Source organism: Brachyistius frenatus, unplaced genomic scaffold, assembly GCF_029030835.1.
Source record: "Brachyistius frenatus isolate BFR_SWC_R1_liver_20210118 unplaced genomic scaffold, ASM2903083v1 Contig_17, whole genome shotgun sequence".
In the NCBI taxonomy this organism is placed as follows: Eukaryota; Metazoa; Chordata; class Actinopteri; family Embiotocidae; genus Brachyistius; species Brachyistius frenatus.
Genome location: NW_027210616.1, coordinates 3,619,734 through 3,638,813, shown reverse-complemented (window position 1 = coordinate 3,638,813; position 19,080 = coordinate 3,619,734). Strand labels below are relative to the sequence as shown.

The following is a 19,080-nucleotide window of genomic DNA, read 5'->3' as shown; positions in this document are numbered from 1 at the left end:
GATCCTGGATGAAAACCACGGCGGGATAGACGCTGGCCACGAACACTCTCCGGGGTGTTTTAAAACCGACTTTACAGGGATCTCTTTGTTTTAGCTCGCGACACGTTAGCCGCTTCCGGAAAACAACCTTCACACAGGTAAGACGAGTTTCGTAATCGACCCGAGCTAATGCTGTTCGCTTCTGCAATCAAACGTCATTTTAAGGTGCTGCGGAGTTTGGGGGGCGAAACAAGCCCGAGGTCAGCGGTAAAATGTGTTCGTGTTAGAGCACATATTCACCCGCTGACACAGAAGTGAGTTTCCGGGCTCAAGGTGTGTGTAGCTGTTAGCGCGTCCCCGGCGGTTACAGTGAGCTGAAGGTGAAGCCACGTCGTCCTGCTCCCACTTTAACCGGGGGTATCGAGCAGGATCTCTCTCCCCCCCCTTCCCCCCTCATACCTGTGGACTTTTATTGCCTCCTCTGTCATCTGGATGTGTCACAGCGGTGTGGTGATTAGGACCACACCAACAGCACCACGGCTTGTCACAGGGGGACATGGGAGTTATTTATGGTGGCAGTGACAACACACACATCCATGAGGCAGTGGTGGTAGAAGTATACAGATCCTTTACTGAAGTAATAGTACATTTACAGCTGGGTAGATATACTTCATTACACTTTAGTTTTTTTTTTGGCCGTATTGTATCAATACATGGACACTAAGTATTACAATTTTAATGTAAATAACTTGTCAGGAGCATGCAAATGTAAAAATGTCCCTCTGAGGGATTAATAAAGTATCTATCTATCTATCTATCTATCTATCTATCTATCTATCTATCTATCTATCTATCTATCTATCTATCTATCTATCTATCTATCTATCTATCTATCTATCTATCTATCAACATTTGTGACAGATTTTCATGACAGTGAGGGTCAGTCTGCTTGATAATCTCATTTTTCTGCAATAACAGTGGCAAAAGTGAAATGAACATACTGAACACTGTATTATTAGTTAAAAAGCTATTGACAACGTTTTTCTTTGGGGACATGCAGAAGAAGAAAGATAATAAATTACAATACAATATATGTTCTTGGAATACCCAGCATAACCAAAATCGCAATAATATATTGTGACTTTAGTATTGTATTGTGGGGCCTTTGGGGATTTTCTCCCCCGATGGGTACAACAGATAAATATTAGAGGTCGTGAGATGATTACTGGGATTGGAAAGAAGTGGACCTTTTTCTCAAATCTAGATTTTTTTTTTTTTTTTTTTTTGGTGAGATTTTGCATTAGTTGAACATTTATTGAAATGAAACCATGTGAGAAGTTTCAAGGGAAAACAAAAACTGTTTGGTGGAGCTGCTAACAACTCGGAGACATCCGAGATGTGACCCCGACTACACATCGTTTTTTTCAAAGACATCAGAAGACAAACATGCTGGTGAACCACTTAATATCACCACTTAAGTTTAATATTTAACAATGTGTTGTATTTTAAAAACTTGTCATGTAATGAATTGTGTTAAATCTTTACCTTAAAAGTAACTAAAGCTGTCAAATGCAGTGGAGTACAAAGTTCAATATTTCCTTCTGAAGTGGAGTGGGAGGATGGAAGTAGCATCAATGGAAATACTCAAGTAAGTACAAGTACTTAAAAATTGTACCAAAGTACATGAGTAAATGTACTTCTGCATACGCAGTACTTTTACTAAATTGAAGGACTTGATACTAGCTCAGATGTTTGGCCACTAATCTTACGGTTGGTGGTTCAATCCCTGGTTCATTCTGTGCACATGCCGAAGTGTCCGAACCCCATGTTGCTCCTGCTGGCACCTTAAATGGTGGCACTGCTCCATTTAAACCACTGTTGTGTGAGTGAGTATGTGTGTAAATGGGTGAATGGGTGTCAAAAACTGTACAGTGTTTTGTAGACTGCTGACATAGAAAGGTGATATATAAGTGCAGACCATTTACTTATGTCAGCACGGATGCAAAAGTGGACCAAATGCTAACTTTGTTCTCATTTAGTGTGATTTTATTGATCAGTGAAGTTACCTCAAACACTTGTCTTCAATGGAGCTACTTTTGGACTTCAGTAGTTTTCTGTGAAAGTAGACAGAAAATAGAAACCTTTATAGACAGTGCTCAAAATAGATGCTATTTAATTGATGTTCTATTTTAGTCAAATAACAATACGTCTATTTGACCATACTCTTCTGATATTTTTGCCACTTCTGCAGTAGATGTTGCAAGTGTCCAAACAAAAAAGTGAGAGTATTTAAAGTTGACATGTTGACAAGCAAATCCAGATCTTTTTCTGGGTCAGCTGAGTTATTTCCATAATTTCTTCACCTACGGTCATTTGTGCCTGAAGGGCTTTTTGTTCTCAACTCTCATCTGCCATTTATGCTGAACACAATGGCGACATCCTAAGTTAAAGCGGTGGGTGGTGTTTGTTTGGTACGGGCTGCTGTACAGTGCGAGGCTCACATGCCCTGTGAATATCAGCTTAACCTTCATGTGTGATTTGCGGTGGAGACACTGGCACCGCACCACGTGTGAGTCTGCTGTGAGGCCGAGAATGAAGCAGGTTTGGTTGCGTGAATGTTTGAGCCGTGGAGAAGCTAGTGGCACCAAGGGTTCCTCACATGGTTTGTGTTGCTGGAGTTGATTATTTCCTACAGATGGGTATTCAATGCAAATATTGGTGGTTATATTTCAAGCAGGGGACTTTGCATGTTGTTGCTATAGCAGTTACATAATATTCAGACAGTGCTCAAAATAGATGGCATTTCATTTTGGTTGTGAAGGAAATTAAATTAGAACTGCTGATAAGTAATGTGTAACTAATGCAGCCGTAAAAGACCTTTAACAACACCACTGACTGTCATAATAAACAGTGTGACACACTGTCAAAGTAAATTTGTATCATACATACAAACAGGAGAGACAAAGTGACCCCAATAGTTCAAAGGGCTCCGTCTTAAACCCAACACAAGGCGGCCCCCAACACAACACAAGTATATTTGCCAGTTTCAGACCATTGTAGTTGTCATTTTCCCGTCTGCTTTTTTTTAATAGAAAATGCAAAATGTAAACGGAGTCATCTGAGCACCTTTGGCTGTGTTGGTCTTTAAATGAGACGCAATGTTGGTGCATTGCTATCATCAGTCAGCGATTTACGGACAAAAATCTGGTCTTAAGTCAGTGATGCAGTATTTTACTGCTATTTTAAGAGACCAAAACCGTGTTTTGTACCAGGCTGTAAACGTTGGTGATTCTGCTGTGAAGTTTGGTATTTTAACACGGGGCCTGCGGGGACTGACTCGCTTTAGGAGCCAGCTTCAAGTGGCCATTCGAGGTTGCAGCTTGGGGTGCACAACACACAAATACTCCGCTGTTTACACACACGGGGCCATGCAGCAGCGCACAAGCAGGCAAAAGATTAAAGACTATCATGTGTTTATCAGTCTACTTAATCTGCACACTAGCAGATCCTCTGTCCTCAGGACAGAAGCTACTTGACAAATCCGCCATTTAAAAGCCACATAATAATATGGTCCTTAAAGGGAATGGGAAATTACACTCTGATTGGTTTATTTTATGTTACACCCAAAACACATCTATGATTAATAATAGACTCAAGACCACCCCTTTGAACCAGGTGTCTTACTTACACTGTTAAACTAGTGAAAGTGGATTTGTGCACACCTTAAATGCCGTGCACCATGAGGTTTTAGGCTGTACGCTTAGATAGTTAAAATAGAGCTCAAAGTGTCTCTCGAAGACAGAAGTTACATGGATTTTGTAATTATAAACAAATAACAGACACACACATGTCGTGTTAATCTGTCAAACTTCAGCTCTGCATGATAAGACATTGCGGCTCCACATCTTTTCACAGGGTGCAACATCTACTTATCTAATGTTACCTTGACCACTGGAACAATCTGTTGTCTGTACCGAGGAAAAGCGAAGCAGACAGTAAAATAATGCATGAATCAAAAGTTTCCATACATATTCAAGCTTTAAGGAAAGATGGTCTTTAATTCTTTCACTCATGTTCAAGCTTTCCATTCGATTATGTGTCACTCAAACCCTGATGATTAAGAGTTGTTCACCTCTGGGTTATGATTTGATTAATTTTCCATTTCATTTTGTGTAATTTCTATTAGTAATACCAGACATTGGTGTTATAGAAGCAGACATGACACACCTCCTGTCTCATGGACGGGGGCAACGATTATCCAACAAGGCCTCACCTGTGTTCACTGAGGGTGTGGCAGCACATGTGACTCATATCAACCATCGAAGCAAGTGATTCTGCTACGCTTTGAAGAAATGCCACCTTGGGTAATCCTGCGGTAGAGCGGAGGACACTGCAGGGCCACACAGGTTTTCCTCGGAAACCTATGCTCGCACATGATTACAAGGCGTTTGATATGGCTAAGGCGCTGCCTTGTTGAGGCTGTTTGTAGTCTGCATGGTACGCTTTGGTTGACTCTAAACCGGCACAGCATATTTTACCCCAGCTGTTGCAAGTTTTCTTCAAGATCTTGTATAAGTGGGAGCTTTATAACCTTTTTTTGCTGTACTGTAGGATTAGGATTAGGATTAGGCTTCATCCAATGGTTAAAGTAAAAGAAACTAAAGGGTTAATTGTTATTTGGGGGTTGAGTAGTTGATTATGATTATTTCCATTATTGTTTTTTTGATTAATTAGTAAATCATTGGGTTAGAAAAGAATGACAAATTTCATCAGATTGTTTTTTTCTCTGTCCAGCCATTTAAAACAAAGAAAACATTCAGTTTAGAGCTGCAACAATTTCTTTTCACTGTCAAATTACTTTTCTATATTAATCAGTTAATTGATTGGCCTAATAAATGTAAGAAAATAGTGCCCACAGAAATTCAAATGTCCAAATCGACATTTTCAAATTGCTTGGTTTGTGTGACAAACTTGCCAAAACCCCCAAATATTCAGTTTTCAATCATATAAAACATTTAAAAGCTTGCGTTAATCCTCGCAATCTGGATTTACAAATGTTTGCATTTTGGCCTGAAAAACATGATAAAAAATGATTGATTATTTTTTAAGATTTAGACAATATTCAAGGTGCAATGTCTAAAAATAATGTAAATTAATGTAAAGGTACACTTTACCTTAACGTGATGTCATCAGATGGCCTCTTTGCTCTGACCAGCAGTCAAAACCTCAGTTTACAATCATATAAAACAGAGAAATTTGCAATTAGCTGTCAATAGAAAATGAATTAGTTGATTCCTCACTACCATTTCAAAGAATCTTCACTTCACATGGAGGATCCCATGAAAGATGAGCACCTTTACTGAGAAACCTTGTGAAACACTGCTGTGTTAGTTTGGAAATATTGATAAATATCTATATATATATATGATTGGATAGCTTCAGACACAGTAAGCAGGAGGGTATCAATCCTCACCATTGCTGCTGAATGTCCTCCTGTGAAGCCGCTTCGATTAAGACGTGTTACACCTGCAGTGAAACCTTTCGGGAGCTCTCTGTGACCGTCTTTTGCATGCCACCTGACCACAAATCAAATAATACACCAGATATACAAGGATAGAAGAGGAATTGAAAGAAGGGAAACTATAGTGTATTTAATGTAAGTGTAGTGTGTTGGTTATCTCTTACTTCACGGGGGGGGGGGGGGGGGGGGGGGGGGGGGGGGGGGGGGGGGGGGGGGGGGGGGGGGGGGGGGGGGGGGGGGGGGGGGGGGGGGGGGGGGGGGGGGGGGGGGGGGGGGGGGGGGGGGGGGGGGGGGGGGGGGGGGGGGGGGGGGGGGGGGGGGGGGGGGGGGGGGGGGGGGGGGGGGGGGGGGGGGGGGGGGGGGGGGGGGGGGGGGGGGGGGGGGGGGGGGGGGGGGGGGGGGGGGGGGGGGGGGGGGTTCTTGCACCAGGTCAAGCAGTCTCAAAATAAATGGAGCGCAGCCTGGTTTCTACTGTGCTTCTCTCTCAGCGCCACAGGATCTGTGACCCCTATCCATTACAGGAATAGGTATCGCCTGTACAAAGTAAAGACAAAGACAGTGAGAAGGCCTGTGTGCATACATGGGAAGACGTGTGCAAACATATTTGTAACCAGCCTTTTCTGTTTGCAATCAGTCATTGAGCTACTGAGAGTACTTTACCTGTAGTAGTGCAATGTCAGCATTCTGATCCCCCAACCCACAAACACACACAAACACACACACACACACACACACACACACACACACACACACACACACACACACACACACACACACACACACACACACACACACACACACACACACACACACACACACACACACACACACACACACACTGGAACTGATGACAGATCCAGAAGGAACATTCCTTCTTTCCTCTTATGCTGCCGAGTTATACCAATTCCTCCTCTGCATTCCTCACACCGGTGCAGTCGGAGCTCATACACATCCACACTGATGCACACAAATATGTGCACACACACAGCAACACACATACACAGTCATTATTCTGATGGTCTGCTGCTAGGGAGGTGGGGCTCTGGTTTCGTTCAGGCTTCAGGCAACTGCTAGAGTCTCGTGTTTTCGTGCAGTGGCTACCGGGCGCTTGACAACAGAAATATCATCTCGGGTGAGTCGCTCCAATAACACCGGAGATAAAGCAGCCTTTTTGCGCCTGAAATGTGGACCGGGGTCACAAAGAAGAGGACGCTGAAGGTAGTGACTTTACTCTGGTGGCTCATTTTCACTTTTTCATTTGTGGCTAATTTGTAGCTTTGTATGTTCAGGACAGAGGTAGGAAGCTGGTATGTGTGGTGGTGTTTTGTGCATTTGTTTTCTGACATGAAGTTTTCTGAAATGATGGTACACCTTTACTGTAACTCAGTGACACTTTTTGTTCCTAACTATGATTTAATTTTTTTTTCACTGTTTGCATTTTTTTCCATTCAAAAGTTGCTATGGTCCATTTGGAAGTCCTTTAATCCTTTTTTTTTTTTTTTTTTTTTTTTATCCCTCCACACCGATTTTAGTTGATACAATTAATTTTATAAGGTCGATTTTTATGAGTGTATTTGGTGAAACTTATGCTGCATTTGTTCATATGTGGAGTAGGTGTGCAAAAGTTTCTCAAAAGAATGCGTTCCTAATCAGTTCTCTCCTTATGAGAAGGAATTAGAAGGAGATTAGGAGCTGCACAAAGGGGTGGAGACCACTGCCAATTGGGAGCGAGAGGTCATTAGTGAAGGGGATTGCATTTCTGCCCAGTTCATTCAGAATTTGTACTCTCGTGTAGTGCCATGCCTTTGTTCCCTCCCATTAGCAGCGGTTTGACTTAGTCCGTTTTCTTCTGCCTCATTTCACAGAGTTTTTAGAGCCTTCAGTGAGAAGCACGGTGACTTTTGGCTGAGATGAGAATTCCTTTTGTCCCTCAGGAAACTCGCTGAGAGGAAGCAGCTGTAGCTTGCTGCCATATTGCTGCTGCTTTGTGGAATTCTCATTTCCTGTGGAGCTGGCCAGTATGAGTGGGAATAGTCCGACTTCTGCCGTAGACCTTACTGTGCTTCTCAATCTCAACAGAAAATCCAGATGAAGACCCGCAGATAACATCGTTGACTCTGCAACATCATTTGAGCTGAATCAGCTTTGGAGATGCAGACCTAAACTTTGAGAAATATACCTGACAGAGTTTGTGAGGAGATAAGAGGGGACGCTGATCTTTTCCAGTTTGGACTGAGCCTCCTCAGACAATGGCTACAACAGAAACCAAAGTTGTCGGCAGCAGCTCCGCAGGTCTGTCGTGGGCACGCGTCTGTAAGGAGTGCGGCCAGCAGCACGAGGGCCACGACAGCCACCTGTACGAGTACCAGGACGAGGTGGATGATGAACTGGTGTGCCACATCTGTCTGCAACCCCTACTCAAACCTATGGATACACCGTGTGGTCACACTTACTGCTTCCACTGTCTGAGCAACTTCTTGAAAGAGCAGGACTTCTGCCCCGTGGATCGCCAGCGGCTGCAGCTACATCAGTGCCGTCCCTCCAGCCTGCTGGTCAGGAACCTGCTGGACAAGCTGACTGTGACGTGTCCCCACTACACAGAGTGCCAGCAGCAGATGCAGCGCTGTGAACTGCAGCCACACCTGCACAACAGGTAAGACCCGACAGTTCATGACAGCAGTTTCAGTGGATGTTGTTCGACCTTCACCTCACAGTTCTAACATCGGAAACTACGAGTGGTGTGTTGTTTTAGATGGAAAAGCACAAATATCTTTTCCTTGTCTTTACTGTAAATAGTAAATATATAATACAATCATGTGCAATAGTTCTTCTAGTTTTAAAATGTTTTGAACCCTCTGTCAATTCCGGTAATCGCTATAGCTGGTGTAGTTTTGTCATACTAGTGCTGCAGGAGTGAACGAGAACGACGCTCTGCTGCTTGTTTTTTCAAGTGAGAAAATAAACTGTTCTCAATCATCTTGATTTGAGCCTGTGTGCCCTGTTAAAGCTACTGCCTTGGACTGTCAATACAAACTCAATACTTCCTGTATTTGTTTCAAATTTAAAGCTCTCTAGTGTTTCAGTAGACAGAAAACATTTCTTAACAAGGATTTTATTGTGAGACATATGCAAGAATCTGCTGTGACCATTGACTATTTTATAATGTGGAAGTGCCATAAACTACAACACCACCGATGGCCACTAGAGGTTGGCTTCAAAAATAATCTGGCTCCGTAGACTCCCATTCAAACTTTCTCATGAAATAGAAAGTAAATAATTATTCATTGCATGTCACAGGTTCCCTCCCGTATAAAACTAATAGCAGTTCACTCCTGGTCACACTGATTCTCTCTGGTATTGAACTCGTCCAATAAATCTCTGGACTGAGTCAGTCCTGCTACTTCCCCATTTCCAGTCTATGTGCTAAACTAAGCTACCTGGCTGCTGCTTATAGCTTCATATTTACATTAAAGACTCTCGTTAAAACAAACCAAATCATTGAATTTCCCAAAACGTCAAACATATCTGCATTTGAAGGTAAACATCAAATGATGTTTGTTAAGTCATGACAAAAGAATTCTGACTACTTTGCATGAATTAAAAAAAATATATTTAAAGTTTTTCTTCTTTGTGTCCTTTCGAGGAATGTTTCCCCACCTTTGAAGCTGTGCCACTAGCACAGTTCCTCTATGAACACACAGCCTTGTAATTATTGAGCTCTAAGCGGGTTGCAGGTCAGTCGTGTTGTTTTGTCCAGTGTGGTGCTTACCCCCCCCCCCCCCCCCCGGGCCGCCGTGACGCAGTCAGTTGTGGGAGGCAGGTCGTCCCGCTGTAGCTTCTCTGTGCAAACAACGAGGAGGCAAAGTTCGGGTATGAGGGACAAGCAGCAGTCCCATCACACTGACTAACTTAATCAGACTCAAACTGTCTCAACAGACACACTGCAATGCAGTGAAATGATCTACTCATCTGCATAGTGCTTCTCTTCTTATCTCTTTGCCTTCTCAAAACACGGTTAATATCCATTTTTGATCTCTCCGTTCTTGTCAATCTATTCCTGGAACATGAAACATTTAAGAAAATCTTTCTATTTTGTTAAAAAAAAAAGACTCATATTCACATGTGTTTCTCAGAGGAAAATCACTGGTCAGTCATTATTTCCTCTGTGTCCCTTGTCTTTCCTCAGATGCCCTGTTTTTAAAAGACTCAGAGAGGAAGCAGAGAGGAGGAAGAGGCCCTCGTGGAATGAATTAAAGGGACGTAAGGGCGAAGGGGAGTCGTCTGGAGATGCTAAACAGTCTGCAACATTGTCTCGAAATCCCACCCGGGATCTGCCTGAGCCCGGTCTAATTAATCCTGCCTATGAAGAGAGTGAGGATGGTATGAAGTCATTTTATCATCATAACAGTGACCGAGTCCCACAAGTGGGTTTCATGTCTAAACATGACACTTTGAAGTTTTTAGCAATACGAGGTTCGTGTGTGGCAATGAAAATGAATAATGTTTATAGGGGCTTCCAGGTTTAAGAGAAATAGTTTCCCTGCTGAGGTAATTGTCAAGACACACAAGAATTGCTGCTCGTAGCCTCGGGGGTTTGATTCTGTCTGTCACAGGTGAATCATCAGCCGAGCCATAGCAACACGCACCAGCTCACAGATGTTTTAACCAGACAGTCTCATCATGGGAAAAGCCCTTAAAGCAGCCTGCAAGCTTGTACCGTGGACCAAAGTCCACTAAAACACAGTTGCCAGGCAACTGGTGATCAGTTCCCACAAAGAACTTTGTACTTGATCCATGGTGATCTCTGTTTTGATCAAATTGTGTTTGTATGCTCTTAAAGTCTCAAAAAGGAATCACAGTAGACCTAAAGATATATATTTAGATCATTATTTCTGCATAACAATATCAGCATGTTGACTCATCCAGGTCACACCAGCTGTGCTGTCAGCCTTTGTAATGCTCATTGTACTAAATAGATCGGTACCGCAGCATGTAATTACTTGAACGGTCTGTGTGTACGCACGGGTCGCTTCCACAGTTCAGATAGTCTGCGTGGTGCAGTGTGCGAGAATTGTCTCTGCTTCACTGTGCGCTGGAAAAACACACGTCACCTATGGTCCAAGAACAGGTCACTGGTTGACGCAGCGCTGTGTAATTTCATGCATGACTCTCCTGGTAAAGGTGTATGCCCCAACTTTTTTTGAAGAAAGTTTTTTGCTGTTTTGCTGAGAGTTAGATGAGAAGGTCATATCTGTTTATCCTGATTATCTGAACCCTTTTAGTTGGAGGTGAAAATAGAAAGTGAGAGTAGGTGCGTAACAGTAAGTGCGATACAATCAAGCTGAATCAGGATTTTTACGAATGACAAAATGAGTGATCATTTTACCGTGTGCCTTAGCTTTCTCTTCTAAATAGTTTCTGGAGTCTATATTCACACTGACCATGTTTTTATTTTTTATTTTGAAAACTTAACTTTTTATTTACACAAGCCACAGGAAATGACAGATTAAAGCAATTAAAATGTTTTGCATACTAGGGTTATATTTGCTGTTTGTGTGTATAAATAATGAAACAAGATTTGTTTTGTTCCAACCTAAAATAATATTTGGATCATTAGTAGTGTAAGTAAGTTTTGCAGATTTCTATAGGCACCTTTGTCATTTTTCTTGTATATTTGAATCCCGGCAACTTTCTATTTCATTACATCGGGAACAGTCCATCTTATAGTTTAGTTACCATGCATGTGACGTAAGAGCAGTTTAGCAGGTGCTAAAAAAATGACTTGTTTTCGGAGACGTCATCACATTTCCAGGCATTTGCTCATCAGCCTGGAGTGTACAATGGTATAATTGCTGTTTGGAATAATGATTCATACGGGATGGTTTTGGCCAGCACATTAATGTTTAAACTATATTATCACGTGTTCATCAGGTATAACGTGACGGCAGGACGGGGAGATTTTTGCTTCATTAACAGGAAATTCAGCCATGTTTATTCTGCTTGGTTCTCTGCTCCTCTTTCCTCCAGACAACACGCCCCTGCGGTCCAGTCTGGTGGCCGAGGCCAATGTGGTGGAGCTGTTCAGAGAGGAACCGGAGGAGGAGCTGGGCCTTCGTATTGTGGGGGGGAAAGACACACCGCTGGGAAACATAGTCATCCAGGAGATCGTCCGGGACTCGTTAGCAGCTCGCGACGGCAGGCTGGCGCCCGGGGACCATATCTTAGAGGTGAGAGAGGCTCAGACTAAATGAGAAGAGTGGCGGGATTATGTCCTCCATAATGTTGAGCATTCATATCTCCTTCAGCGTGGGGATTCAGAAATAGTCTGGTGGTGTAGCGTGTCAGTTTAATCCAACATCTTGTGGCTGCATTCTCATGGTATTGTAAACACTGTGCTCTTCAGTAGGGAATGGGAAAGTGGCTATTCAAGATAAACACGTTTTAGCTTCATAGTAACAAGGTGTGGTTAATATCACCAGGCGAAAACATGTCGCGTGAGTGTAAACAACCTTTACCTGGTGGCTGTCACTGGCTGATTTACCACCTTTTTGCATTGAGAGAGTCATTCTTCAAACACAAAGCAGGGACTAAAATTCAATCTGTTCTTTTTACTGTTCTGTTTCTTTTTGAAAGATTATTATTAGAGCTATTATCAAAAAATGTGATGAGTTTAATGCCAGTGGTAATAATTTGATCATCTGAATTATACATTGAGTATGTTTAGTTTAATTTGCAGTAACACTTTTGGTTTTCACACAAAAGAATAGACGGCAGGGTGATTAACTGGAGACTTCAATAAGTAGTGAGCTCCACTATTCCTGTAATATCCTCCTCCTTGGATTTCTACCCTCCGGTTGTCCGGGCGTGTGGTGCGGCTGTAAACTGAGCTGACAGACTATTTCAGCTTCAGTGTGTCCTTTGAAATATACCTTTTCCTCTAAAGCCAACCAATCCCAAACCTAGAAACGAAAACAAAAAACAGCTAGCCAAGAGGCCACTCTCAGGATGTGAAACAATAGCTGCAGGTTTTTTTTTTGTGTGGAGAGTTTGTGAATGTAAAGAGATATGGTGAAGATGAGGGAAGATAACATCATTAAAATCTTGAAACTCAATCTTTCTCTTCCCCCTGAATCGACACATTGATTTTTGTGTGGGCCGTCTGGTACATTAGATTCTCGAGCAAAAAATTACTTTGACGGACTCTTATTTAAAACAGAAGAGGCTTGTAGTTAATATTTGTTAAAGCTCTGATTATTTTAATGCAGGAGGAGGTTGGATAAAGATCAGAAAGTCAGATATCACAAATTGAAACAGAGCTTTAAGTTGCGCTCTCACTTTGTTAACACAATTATCTTTCAGGAAAAGTAACTTAATCTCCTTTTTGTGCTGAACAAAAACTTCCCACAGTGGCGGTGAACATATGTGTACAGTATGTTGTGCCATGTTTGTGTTTGGCTGCTTTACCACTGAGAGTGTTGTTTCTTCTCTCCGTGGTGTCGTGTTTCCAGGTGAATGACATCAGTTTGGCTTCAGTTCCTCACACCCGGGCCATCGCGGTGCTACGGCAGCCTTCACTCCTCAGGCTCACTGTAATGCAGGAGAAAGGTTTCAAATTAAGGGATCAACGGTCTGATCATCACCCCTCCACCACTCCCAACGCCTCCCAGCTCTCTCACAGTCCCCATGGCAACACTACTTCCAATCACAACCCCGGCACAGTCCTGCAGGTGACGCTAATGAAGAGCCAGCGCACAGAACCGCTCGGCATCAAACTCATCCGCAAATCAGACGAGAGCGGAGTTTTTATCCTGGACCTGCTGTCTGGTGGTTTGGCAGCCAAAGATGGAAAACTGAGGAACAATGACAAAGTGTTGGCCATCAATGGACACGACCTGAGGCACGGTACACCTGAGAGCGCTGCACAGATCATACAGGTATATGAAAGCACCAGAGACATGATTATACTACAAATGACACATGCTCAACATCAGCACTGATGTTTTTTTTAAAGCACACTCTTAAGTGTATAATTTGATTTCCTTATTTCCAAGCTGCTATTGGTTTGACCAATGTATTTTTGTTCTCAGAATTATGTTATTATAATAATGTGGTAGTGACTATCAGCTAGTTTGAACTCGTACATGTTGTTACATTTATAGAATTACAGGCATTTTAGGTTTTGAAGGTGGTTGTCATAAAGCATTTAAAAAACTAAGGCAGAAAAAAGGAAGAAAATAAACAACATGGAAACAGCTTTTGTAAAAAAAAAAAAAAAAAAAAAAAAAAAGATAATGAGAATTATGGAGTTAAAAAAGTTCTTCTTGGTTGATGGTTATTATACCACAAATTAATAAGAGCAAACACGATGCTAATGATGAAGTCTTACATGTAGTTTGGTTACTTTGTAATGATTGAATGCAAATTCAGCACAATAGAAAATACCTTGGCCTTAATAGAAATACAATGGCAATCTGACCTGGTCAAAATGCAAATTGTATTTGTAGCCTGAAAGAAAGTGACAGTAATGAAAAAGGTCAAGGGGTCAACTAATTTACCAAATGAACCCTGTGGGGTTCATTAACATACATGATACAAAATGTCACAGCTTCTCAGATAGCTTGTTTAAGGATGTGAAAGAGGGAAACATACTGCCACTGGCCCAACTGTAAGCAAGGTAAAAAAATTTTTTTTAAAATGCGTTAAATGTGATGGATTGTATCTGTCAAGCAGGTTTTAAGTCTCTGCAAATTGAATTCCATCCTGAAATTTATATGAACCAAAAGCAGCTAATCGTGGTAAATGGTCAGCAGGAACATCGATGAGTGTCACATGTAAAACAGCATGAACATCAGAACAGCAGGCAGAGGTCACAGGATTGACAGTCACAGTACAGCACATTGATTGTTTTCTTGTTATTTGTGTGCAGGCTAGTGAGGTGCGAGTGAACTTTGTGGTGATGAGACCAGCAGAGACTCAGGAGGAAGGAGGAAGCAGCAGAGAGGGACAACACACCCGAGCAAGCAGGAGGCCTGCGGAGCCGCAGTACTTCAGGCGCAGCTCCACCTACATGAAGGTAACATGGAACATTTCTTCACAAGCCAAACAGTCAAACTCAAATGAAATAAACTAACTGCTGCACGCCTCCTTTTTAAATGACCATATTTTCTATCCACATTTATTCGGGCCCTATCCAGCTGTTATCCTTTTACACCACTAACCACAGTGTTGGTCACAGTGGCTTATAAACTTTCCACGTGTCTGTTTACACAGTGTGACTGTAATGGTTGCTCCTGTGTCTCACACTCAGCTGTACCATACACCGTCGGTAGAAAGAACAGCAACCCCCCCCCCCAGTTGAGGGTGAGAAGATTTGAGAGCAGACACCTGCGTTGGTGAGCGGAGATGAAAGCCCTTCTCCGGGGCCTCCCTCTGTCCTGATCAAAAGGCCTGGGGTGCTGCTCACTCTGCCGCTACGGGGCCACTGTCTTGTTGTTTTTTGGTTGTTTCTTTGGGAGGCAGAGGATCAAAGCTGGTAACAGTTAGCTTTCGCCTGCAGAGTCGTGCCTTTTCGTCTTGTTGGGGGGGATGGGCTCCCTGCTGTGGGAAGGAAGAACCCCCGAGCTTCCCTTCTGACGGTTTACAGACTCCATAGAGCAACAAGGAGGCTGGTTGAAGTTGTCATTTTCCACACATCTTTTCCACTACGAGGGCTTAGTGTTGATCCTCACACGTTGCCTCTACCCTTACCTCTCAGCTCCATCTCAAATGTTTCACATTTGTTTCTGCAAGTGGTTTTCTGAGAGGGATCAATTAGATCCTGGAGACGCTCAGATTAATTGGCATTACTGACGGTAATGCACGTTATGTTAAAGAAGATAAAACGCGGATTCTTGAGGATAATTTGTGAAACACGGCGTGCTGAATGAAGCCAGTATAATTTTAGAAATCCAAACTGTCTTGGACAGTAACCAACCAAGCAACCCACCAAGCAACCAATTTGTGGTTGCTTGATATTAATATTTCTCATTCTTCAAATAGGATCCTCCAGGTGGGTTCTCTAGTCAGGAGAAGACCGTGAGCCTGAAGAAGGAGCCTCGGCTTTCTCTGGGCATCACCATTGCCGGAGGGAGGGATTGTCGAAGCCGCCTGCCCGTTTACATCACGAGTGTGCAGCCTGTCGGCTGTCTGCACCGAGATGGCACCATCAAAAGAGGTACAACACAGCATCTGGTCATCTGTGGCGTTAAGGAATTTCTTCTCGTCTTTGTAATGGTATTTCTATTAAATTCCCAAATTTGAGAAAGTGGCAGTTTGCTTAAAAAAAATGACTGAAGGATGTCCAAGTCAGGTCCTTCACAGACTAAGCAAGACTCCTCCCTAACATTCGGAGAACACCTAATGAAACAGTTTAGTTTGTGTGCAGATGTGCGTCATTGTCTTGACCTATTGCACCCAGGCAGAACATTATCGCCACGTACAGCAGGGTTATAGAGAACGGATATTCTAGGCGTTCCGCATTAAAAAGGTCCCACCGTTGTGGTCTAAGAACGGCAAGGCTACAACTTATGCACCCTTGAAAATTCTCTTACGGAATTTCGGAGGATCCTAGACACTGGAGCAGTGAGCGGGATTTCATGACGCAGCATCATTGAAATGAAGTCTACCAAGGATGCATCCTTAAGTCTGAAAAACAGCCAGAGTCTTCTCCTAGAGAGCTGCTGTCTCTAAACATTGTGGCCTCCCCTGTTTTTATCCATCTGGTTGAACTGACAGAAGCTTCAGTTCACCCCTGAAGTGTTAATCTGTTGCTGATGTTGAACACAAAGATATTTTTAACTGATATGTCTCTGTCCATGCTAATAACCCCATCTGTATTTCCACAGGAGACGTTCTGCTGAGCATCAACGGTGTCGATTTGACCCAGCTGACCTACAATGAGGCCGTCTCTGTGCTGAAGGCTCAGACAGCTCAGTCCCAGGTGGTGCTCCGTGTCATCCAGACCCTCTCTGAGGACTCGGAGGAGGACCCCGAGGCTGCCAACAAGGACGAACTCGACCCCATGGACGACTCACGAGACGACACCCTCAACTGGACACCGCTGTGGACTCGCTGGCTGGGATTACCGAGGTAGAGCCGCCTTCATCGCCACCAGTTACCTGATATCGGTTTCTCAGCTCCAGTCTGTTTGTTTTTATGTGAGAGAGATGACTCTAAACTTGTCTCCTCAGTCACATGCACTGGTGTCGGGACATTGTCCTGCAGAAGACCAACAACGAGAGCTGGGGCTTCAGTATCGTCGGGGGCTACGAGGAGAGCCACGGGCAGCAGCCCTTCTTCATTAAAACCATCGTGCCTGGTACACCTGCTCACTTCGACGGACGGCTCAAGTAAGCTTTGACTCCCTTATAATCGGCTCATCCATCCTTACATCGCTGTTACTCGCCAGACTCCACGTTAACAATCTGATGCCCTCTACAGGTGCGGTGATGAGATTGTGGCGGTGAACGGAGCCACAACAGTGGGAATGAACAACTCGTCTCTCATCCCCATGCTCAAGCTACAGAAGAATAAAGTCACGCTGACGGTGGTGTCCTGGCCGGGGAGCCTAGTGTAGCAAAGCACACTATTTTTTCCTTGTCTCACCCTTTTAGTTATCACACGTCCTGTTGGACACTCGCTGTCATTTCCATGTGTAACTTGTCACATCATTCCATGTTCAACAGGTATAATCACCAGGCACGTGTTTGTTTCAGTGTGTGGTGCACCCACAGGGCAGTAGATTGCGGCATCAGGGTGCAAAAATGGTGACAATCAGTGAATTATATGCTAGACAAACTGGAAGGATTGTTATTTTTGGAACATCTTGATCTTGTTTTGAAGCTATATGTATATTTTTTGCTTACTTGTTCAATATTGTATAAATTGGTAGTCATGACTCAAGAGAGTCAAGTGATTGACATTAACGGTGTACAAAGATGAACTATAGTGAATATATGTAGGCAGTTGTAATGAGGAATTATTGATGACAAAGTGGCTGCTGACTCTACAGACTGATGCCAAAGACAACCCTCCTGTCCTGCACCTGTTGGACCACTAAAATGATTTAATCCACTCAAAAGTATAAATTGATTAATGACAAGCCCTCATGAAAAGTCAAGAAAAATTTAATCAAAATGATATTTGAAGGTAAAATCAACAGCTACAGCCACAGTGAGGTTTTGTGGAGACAGGAATGTTCACTTTAAAGGGGATTAAAGAATCAAATATTTGAGGTCCAGCCCTCTGTGAGCCTTAAAAGGAAACAGCTAAAACACTTCTAAATTTAACAAACCTGCTTAGACTATTTTACAAGGATTTTATTGATACAAAACCAATTGAGTTAATGTTTAATTCCCGTTGCTTACAGGAAATAAATTGTATACTGTTATCTGAGCTGGTCTAAAGACACTAACAAACCCTGTGACGAATGTTTGGTCTTAATCGGACGTGTTGTTAATCCATAATTGAGGCATTTAGCAGCTTTTGATTCACTAACTGAATAATAGACGTATCAGCACTCTGTATTTATTTTTAAATGATAAAATGGCCCATATTGAATGACTTTAATAAGTGGGTGCCTTGTAGATAGTGAAGAACAAAACATAATGTATACTTGCCTTAAATTGCCACTGTACCAAAAATGTGTTTTCCCTCATTGTTTCTTCTTGTTACATTCTGTTCATAGGAATTCAAAGGAGAACAGCCTTGTTCAGATAACTTTGTGTCAACACATTCCCAGTGGCCTTGCTTGTATCTTAACGGATGCGAGACTTATTGAACAATTTAGAGTGGCTGTGAAATATACAGCAGGTAATGTGTGTATTAGCCCATCCGCTGTTTCTTTACGTTCAATAAAATTACATCAAAAAATGTAGCTCTTCTGTTGTCTGACCTCTAAATGCATTGTAGAGATGTTACCTAAAGCGGTTTGAAGACGGAGCAGTTTTGAGGGTGAATTTAAACAGTGCAGTGAAGAGCAAAAAGTGACTCTCAAATATTTTATCCTGTAAATCTGAATTGTCTGGGCAGGGATCACTGCAACTTGCATGTTACTGCAGTTACAAGCTGCCCTTCAATCATACTTCAAGAAGACCAGATAGGTCAGAGGGGATTATAAATGTACAGTAATGCCTCATAGAATAATTTACAATAAACCAGAGAATAGGTGCAGAAGGTTGGAAATTATTTACTGTGGTCATGTTTGTCCAACAAACTGCAGCTGTACAGTTGAGCAGCCGGTTCAGTCTGACCTCTAGTGGACAGAAAGAATAAAGACGTGCTCTCAGATGCTTTGAACCCCTTATACATTTGTGTGTGTGTGTGTGTGTGTGTGTGTGTGTGTGTGTGTGTGTGTGTGTGTGTGTGTGTGTGTGTGTGTGTGTGTGTGTGTGTGTGTGTGTGTGTGTGTGTGTGTGTAAAACCTTTGCTCTGCAGGCATGACACAAAATTAAAGATGGCCAAAGTTACATTTTTATAAAGTCTGTACACCGAAGAAACTGTTTTAGATTAAATGAAATGCAGGTGGTTCAGAGGAATTATTG

The 19,080-nt window shown here is 42.7% G+C and overlaps 1 protein-coding gene across 2 annotated transcripts; it reads left to right on the top strand.

The window, feature by feature from the left end:
• On the top strand, positions 1-18,833 carry lnx2b (ligand of numb-protein X 2b). Of its 2 annotated transcripts, none has more exons than XM_069694391.1 (10): positions 1-137; positions 7,580-8,153; positions 9,687-9,880; positions 11,528-11,727; positions 13,009-13,434; positions 14,427-14,573; positions 15,539-15,713; positions 16,384-16,627; positions 16,729-16,887; positions 16,979-18,833. In XM_069694391.1, exons 2-10 carry the CDS (start codon positions 7,750-7,752, stop codon positions 17,112-17,114), a joined length of 2,085 nt encoding a protein of 694 aa, XP_069550492.1. In that variant the 5' UTR covers positions 1-137; positions 7,580-7,749; the 3' UTR covers positions 17,115-18,833. The 2 variants fall into 2 exon arrangements, with proteins under 2 accessions (XP_069550492.1, XP_069550493.1); XM_069694392.1 differs by lacking the exon at positions 1-137 and adding an exon at positions 6,541-6,718.
• Positions 18,834-19,080: the final 247 nt, after the last annotated feature.

Excerpts from the sequence above, each read along its gene's own strand:
- lnx2b (XM_069694391.1), top strand. The coding sequence starts at position 7,750 with ATGGCTACAACAGAAACCAAAGTTGTCGGCAGCAGCTCCGCAGGTCTG. Across the intron at positions 13,435-14,426 it reads GCGCTGCACAGATCATACAG|GCTAGTGAGGTGCGAGTGAA; the intron begins GTATATGAAAGC and ends ATTTGTGTGCAG. Across the intron at positions 15,714-16,383 it reads AGATGGCACCATCAAAAGAG|GAGACGTTCTGCTGAGCATC; the intron begins GTACAACACAGC and ends GTATTTCCACAG.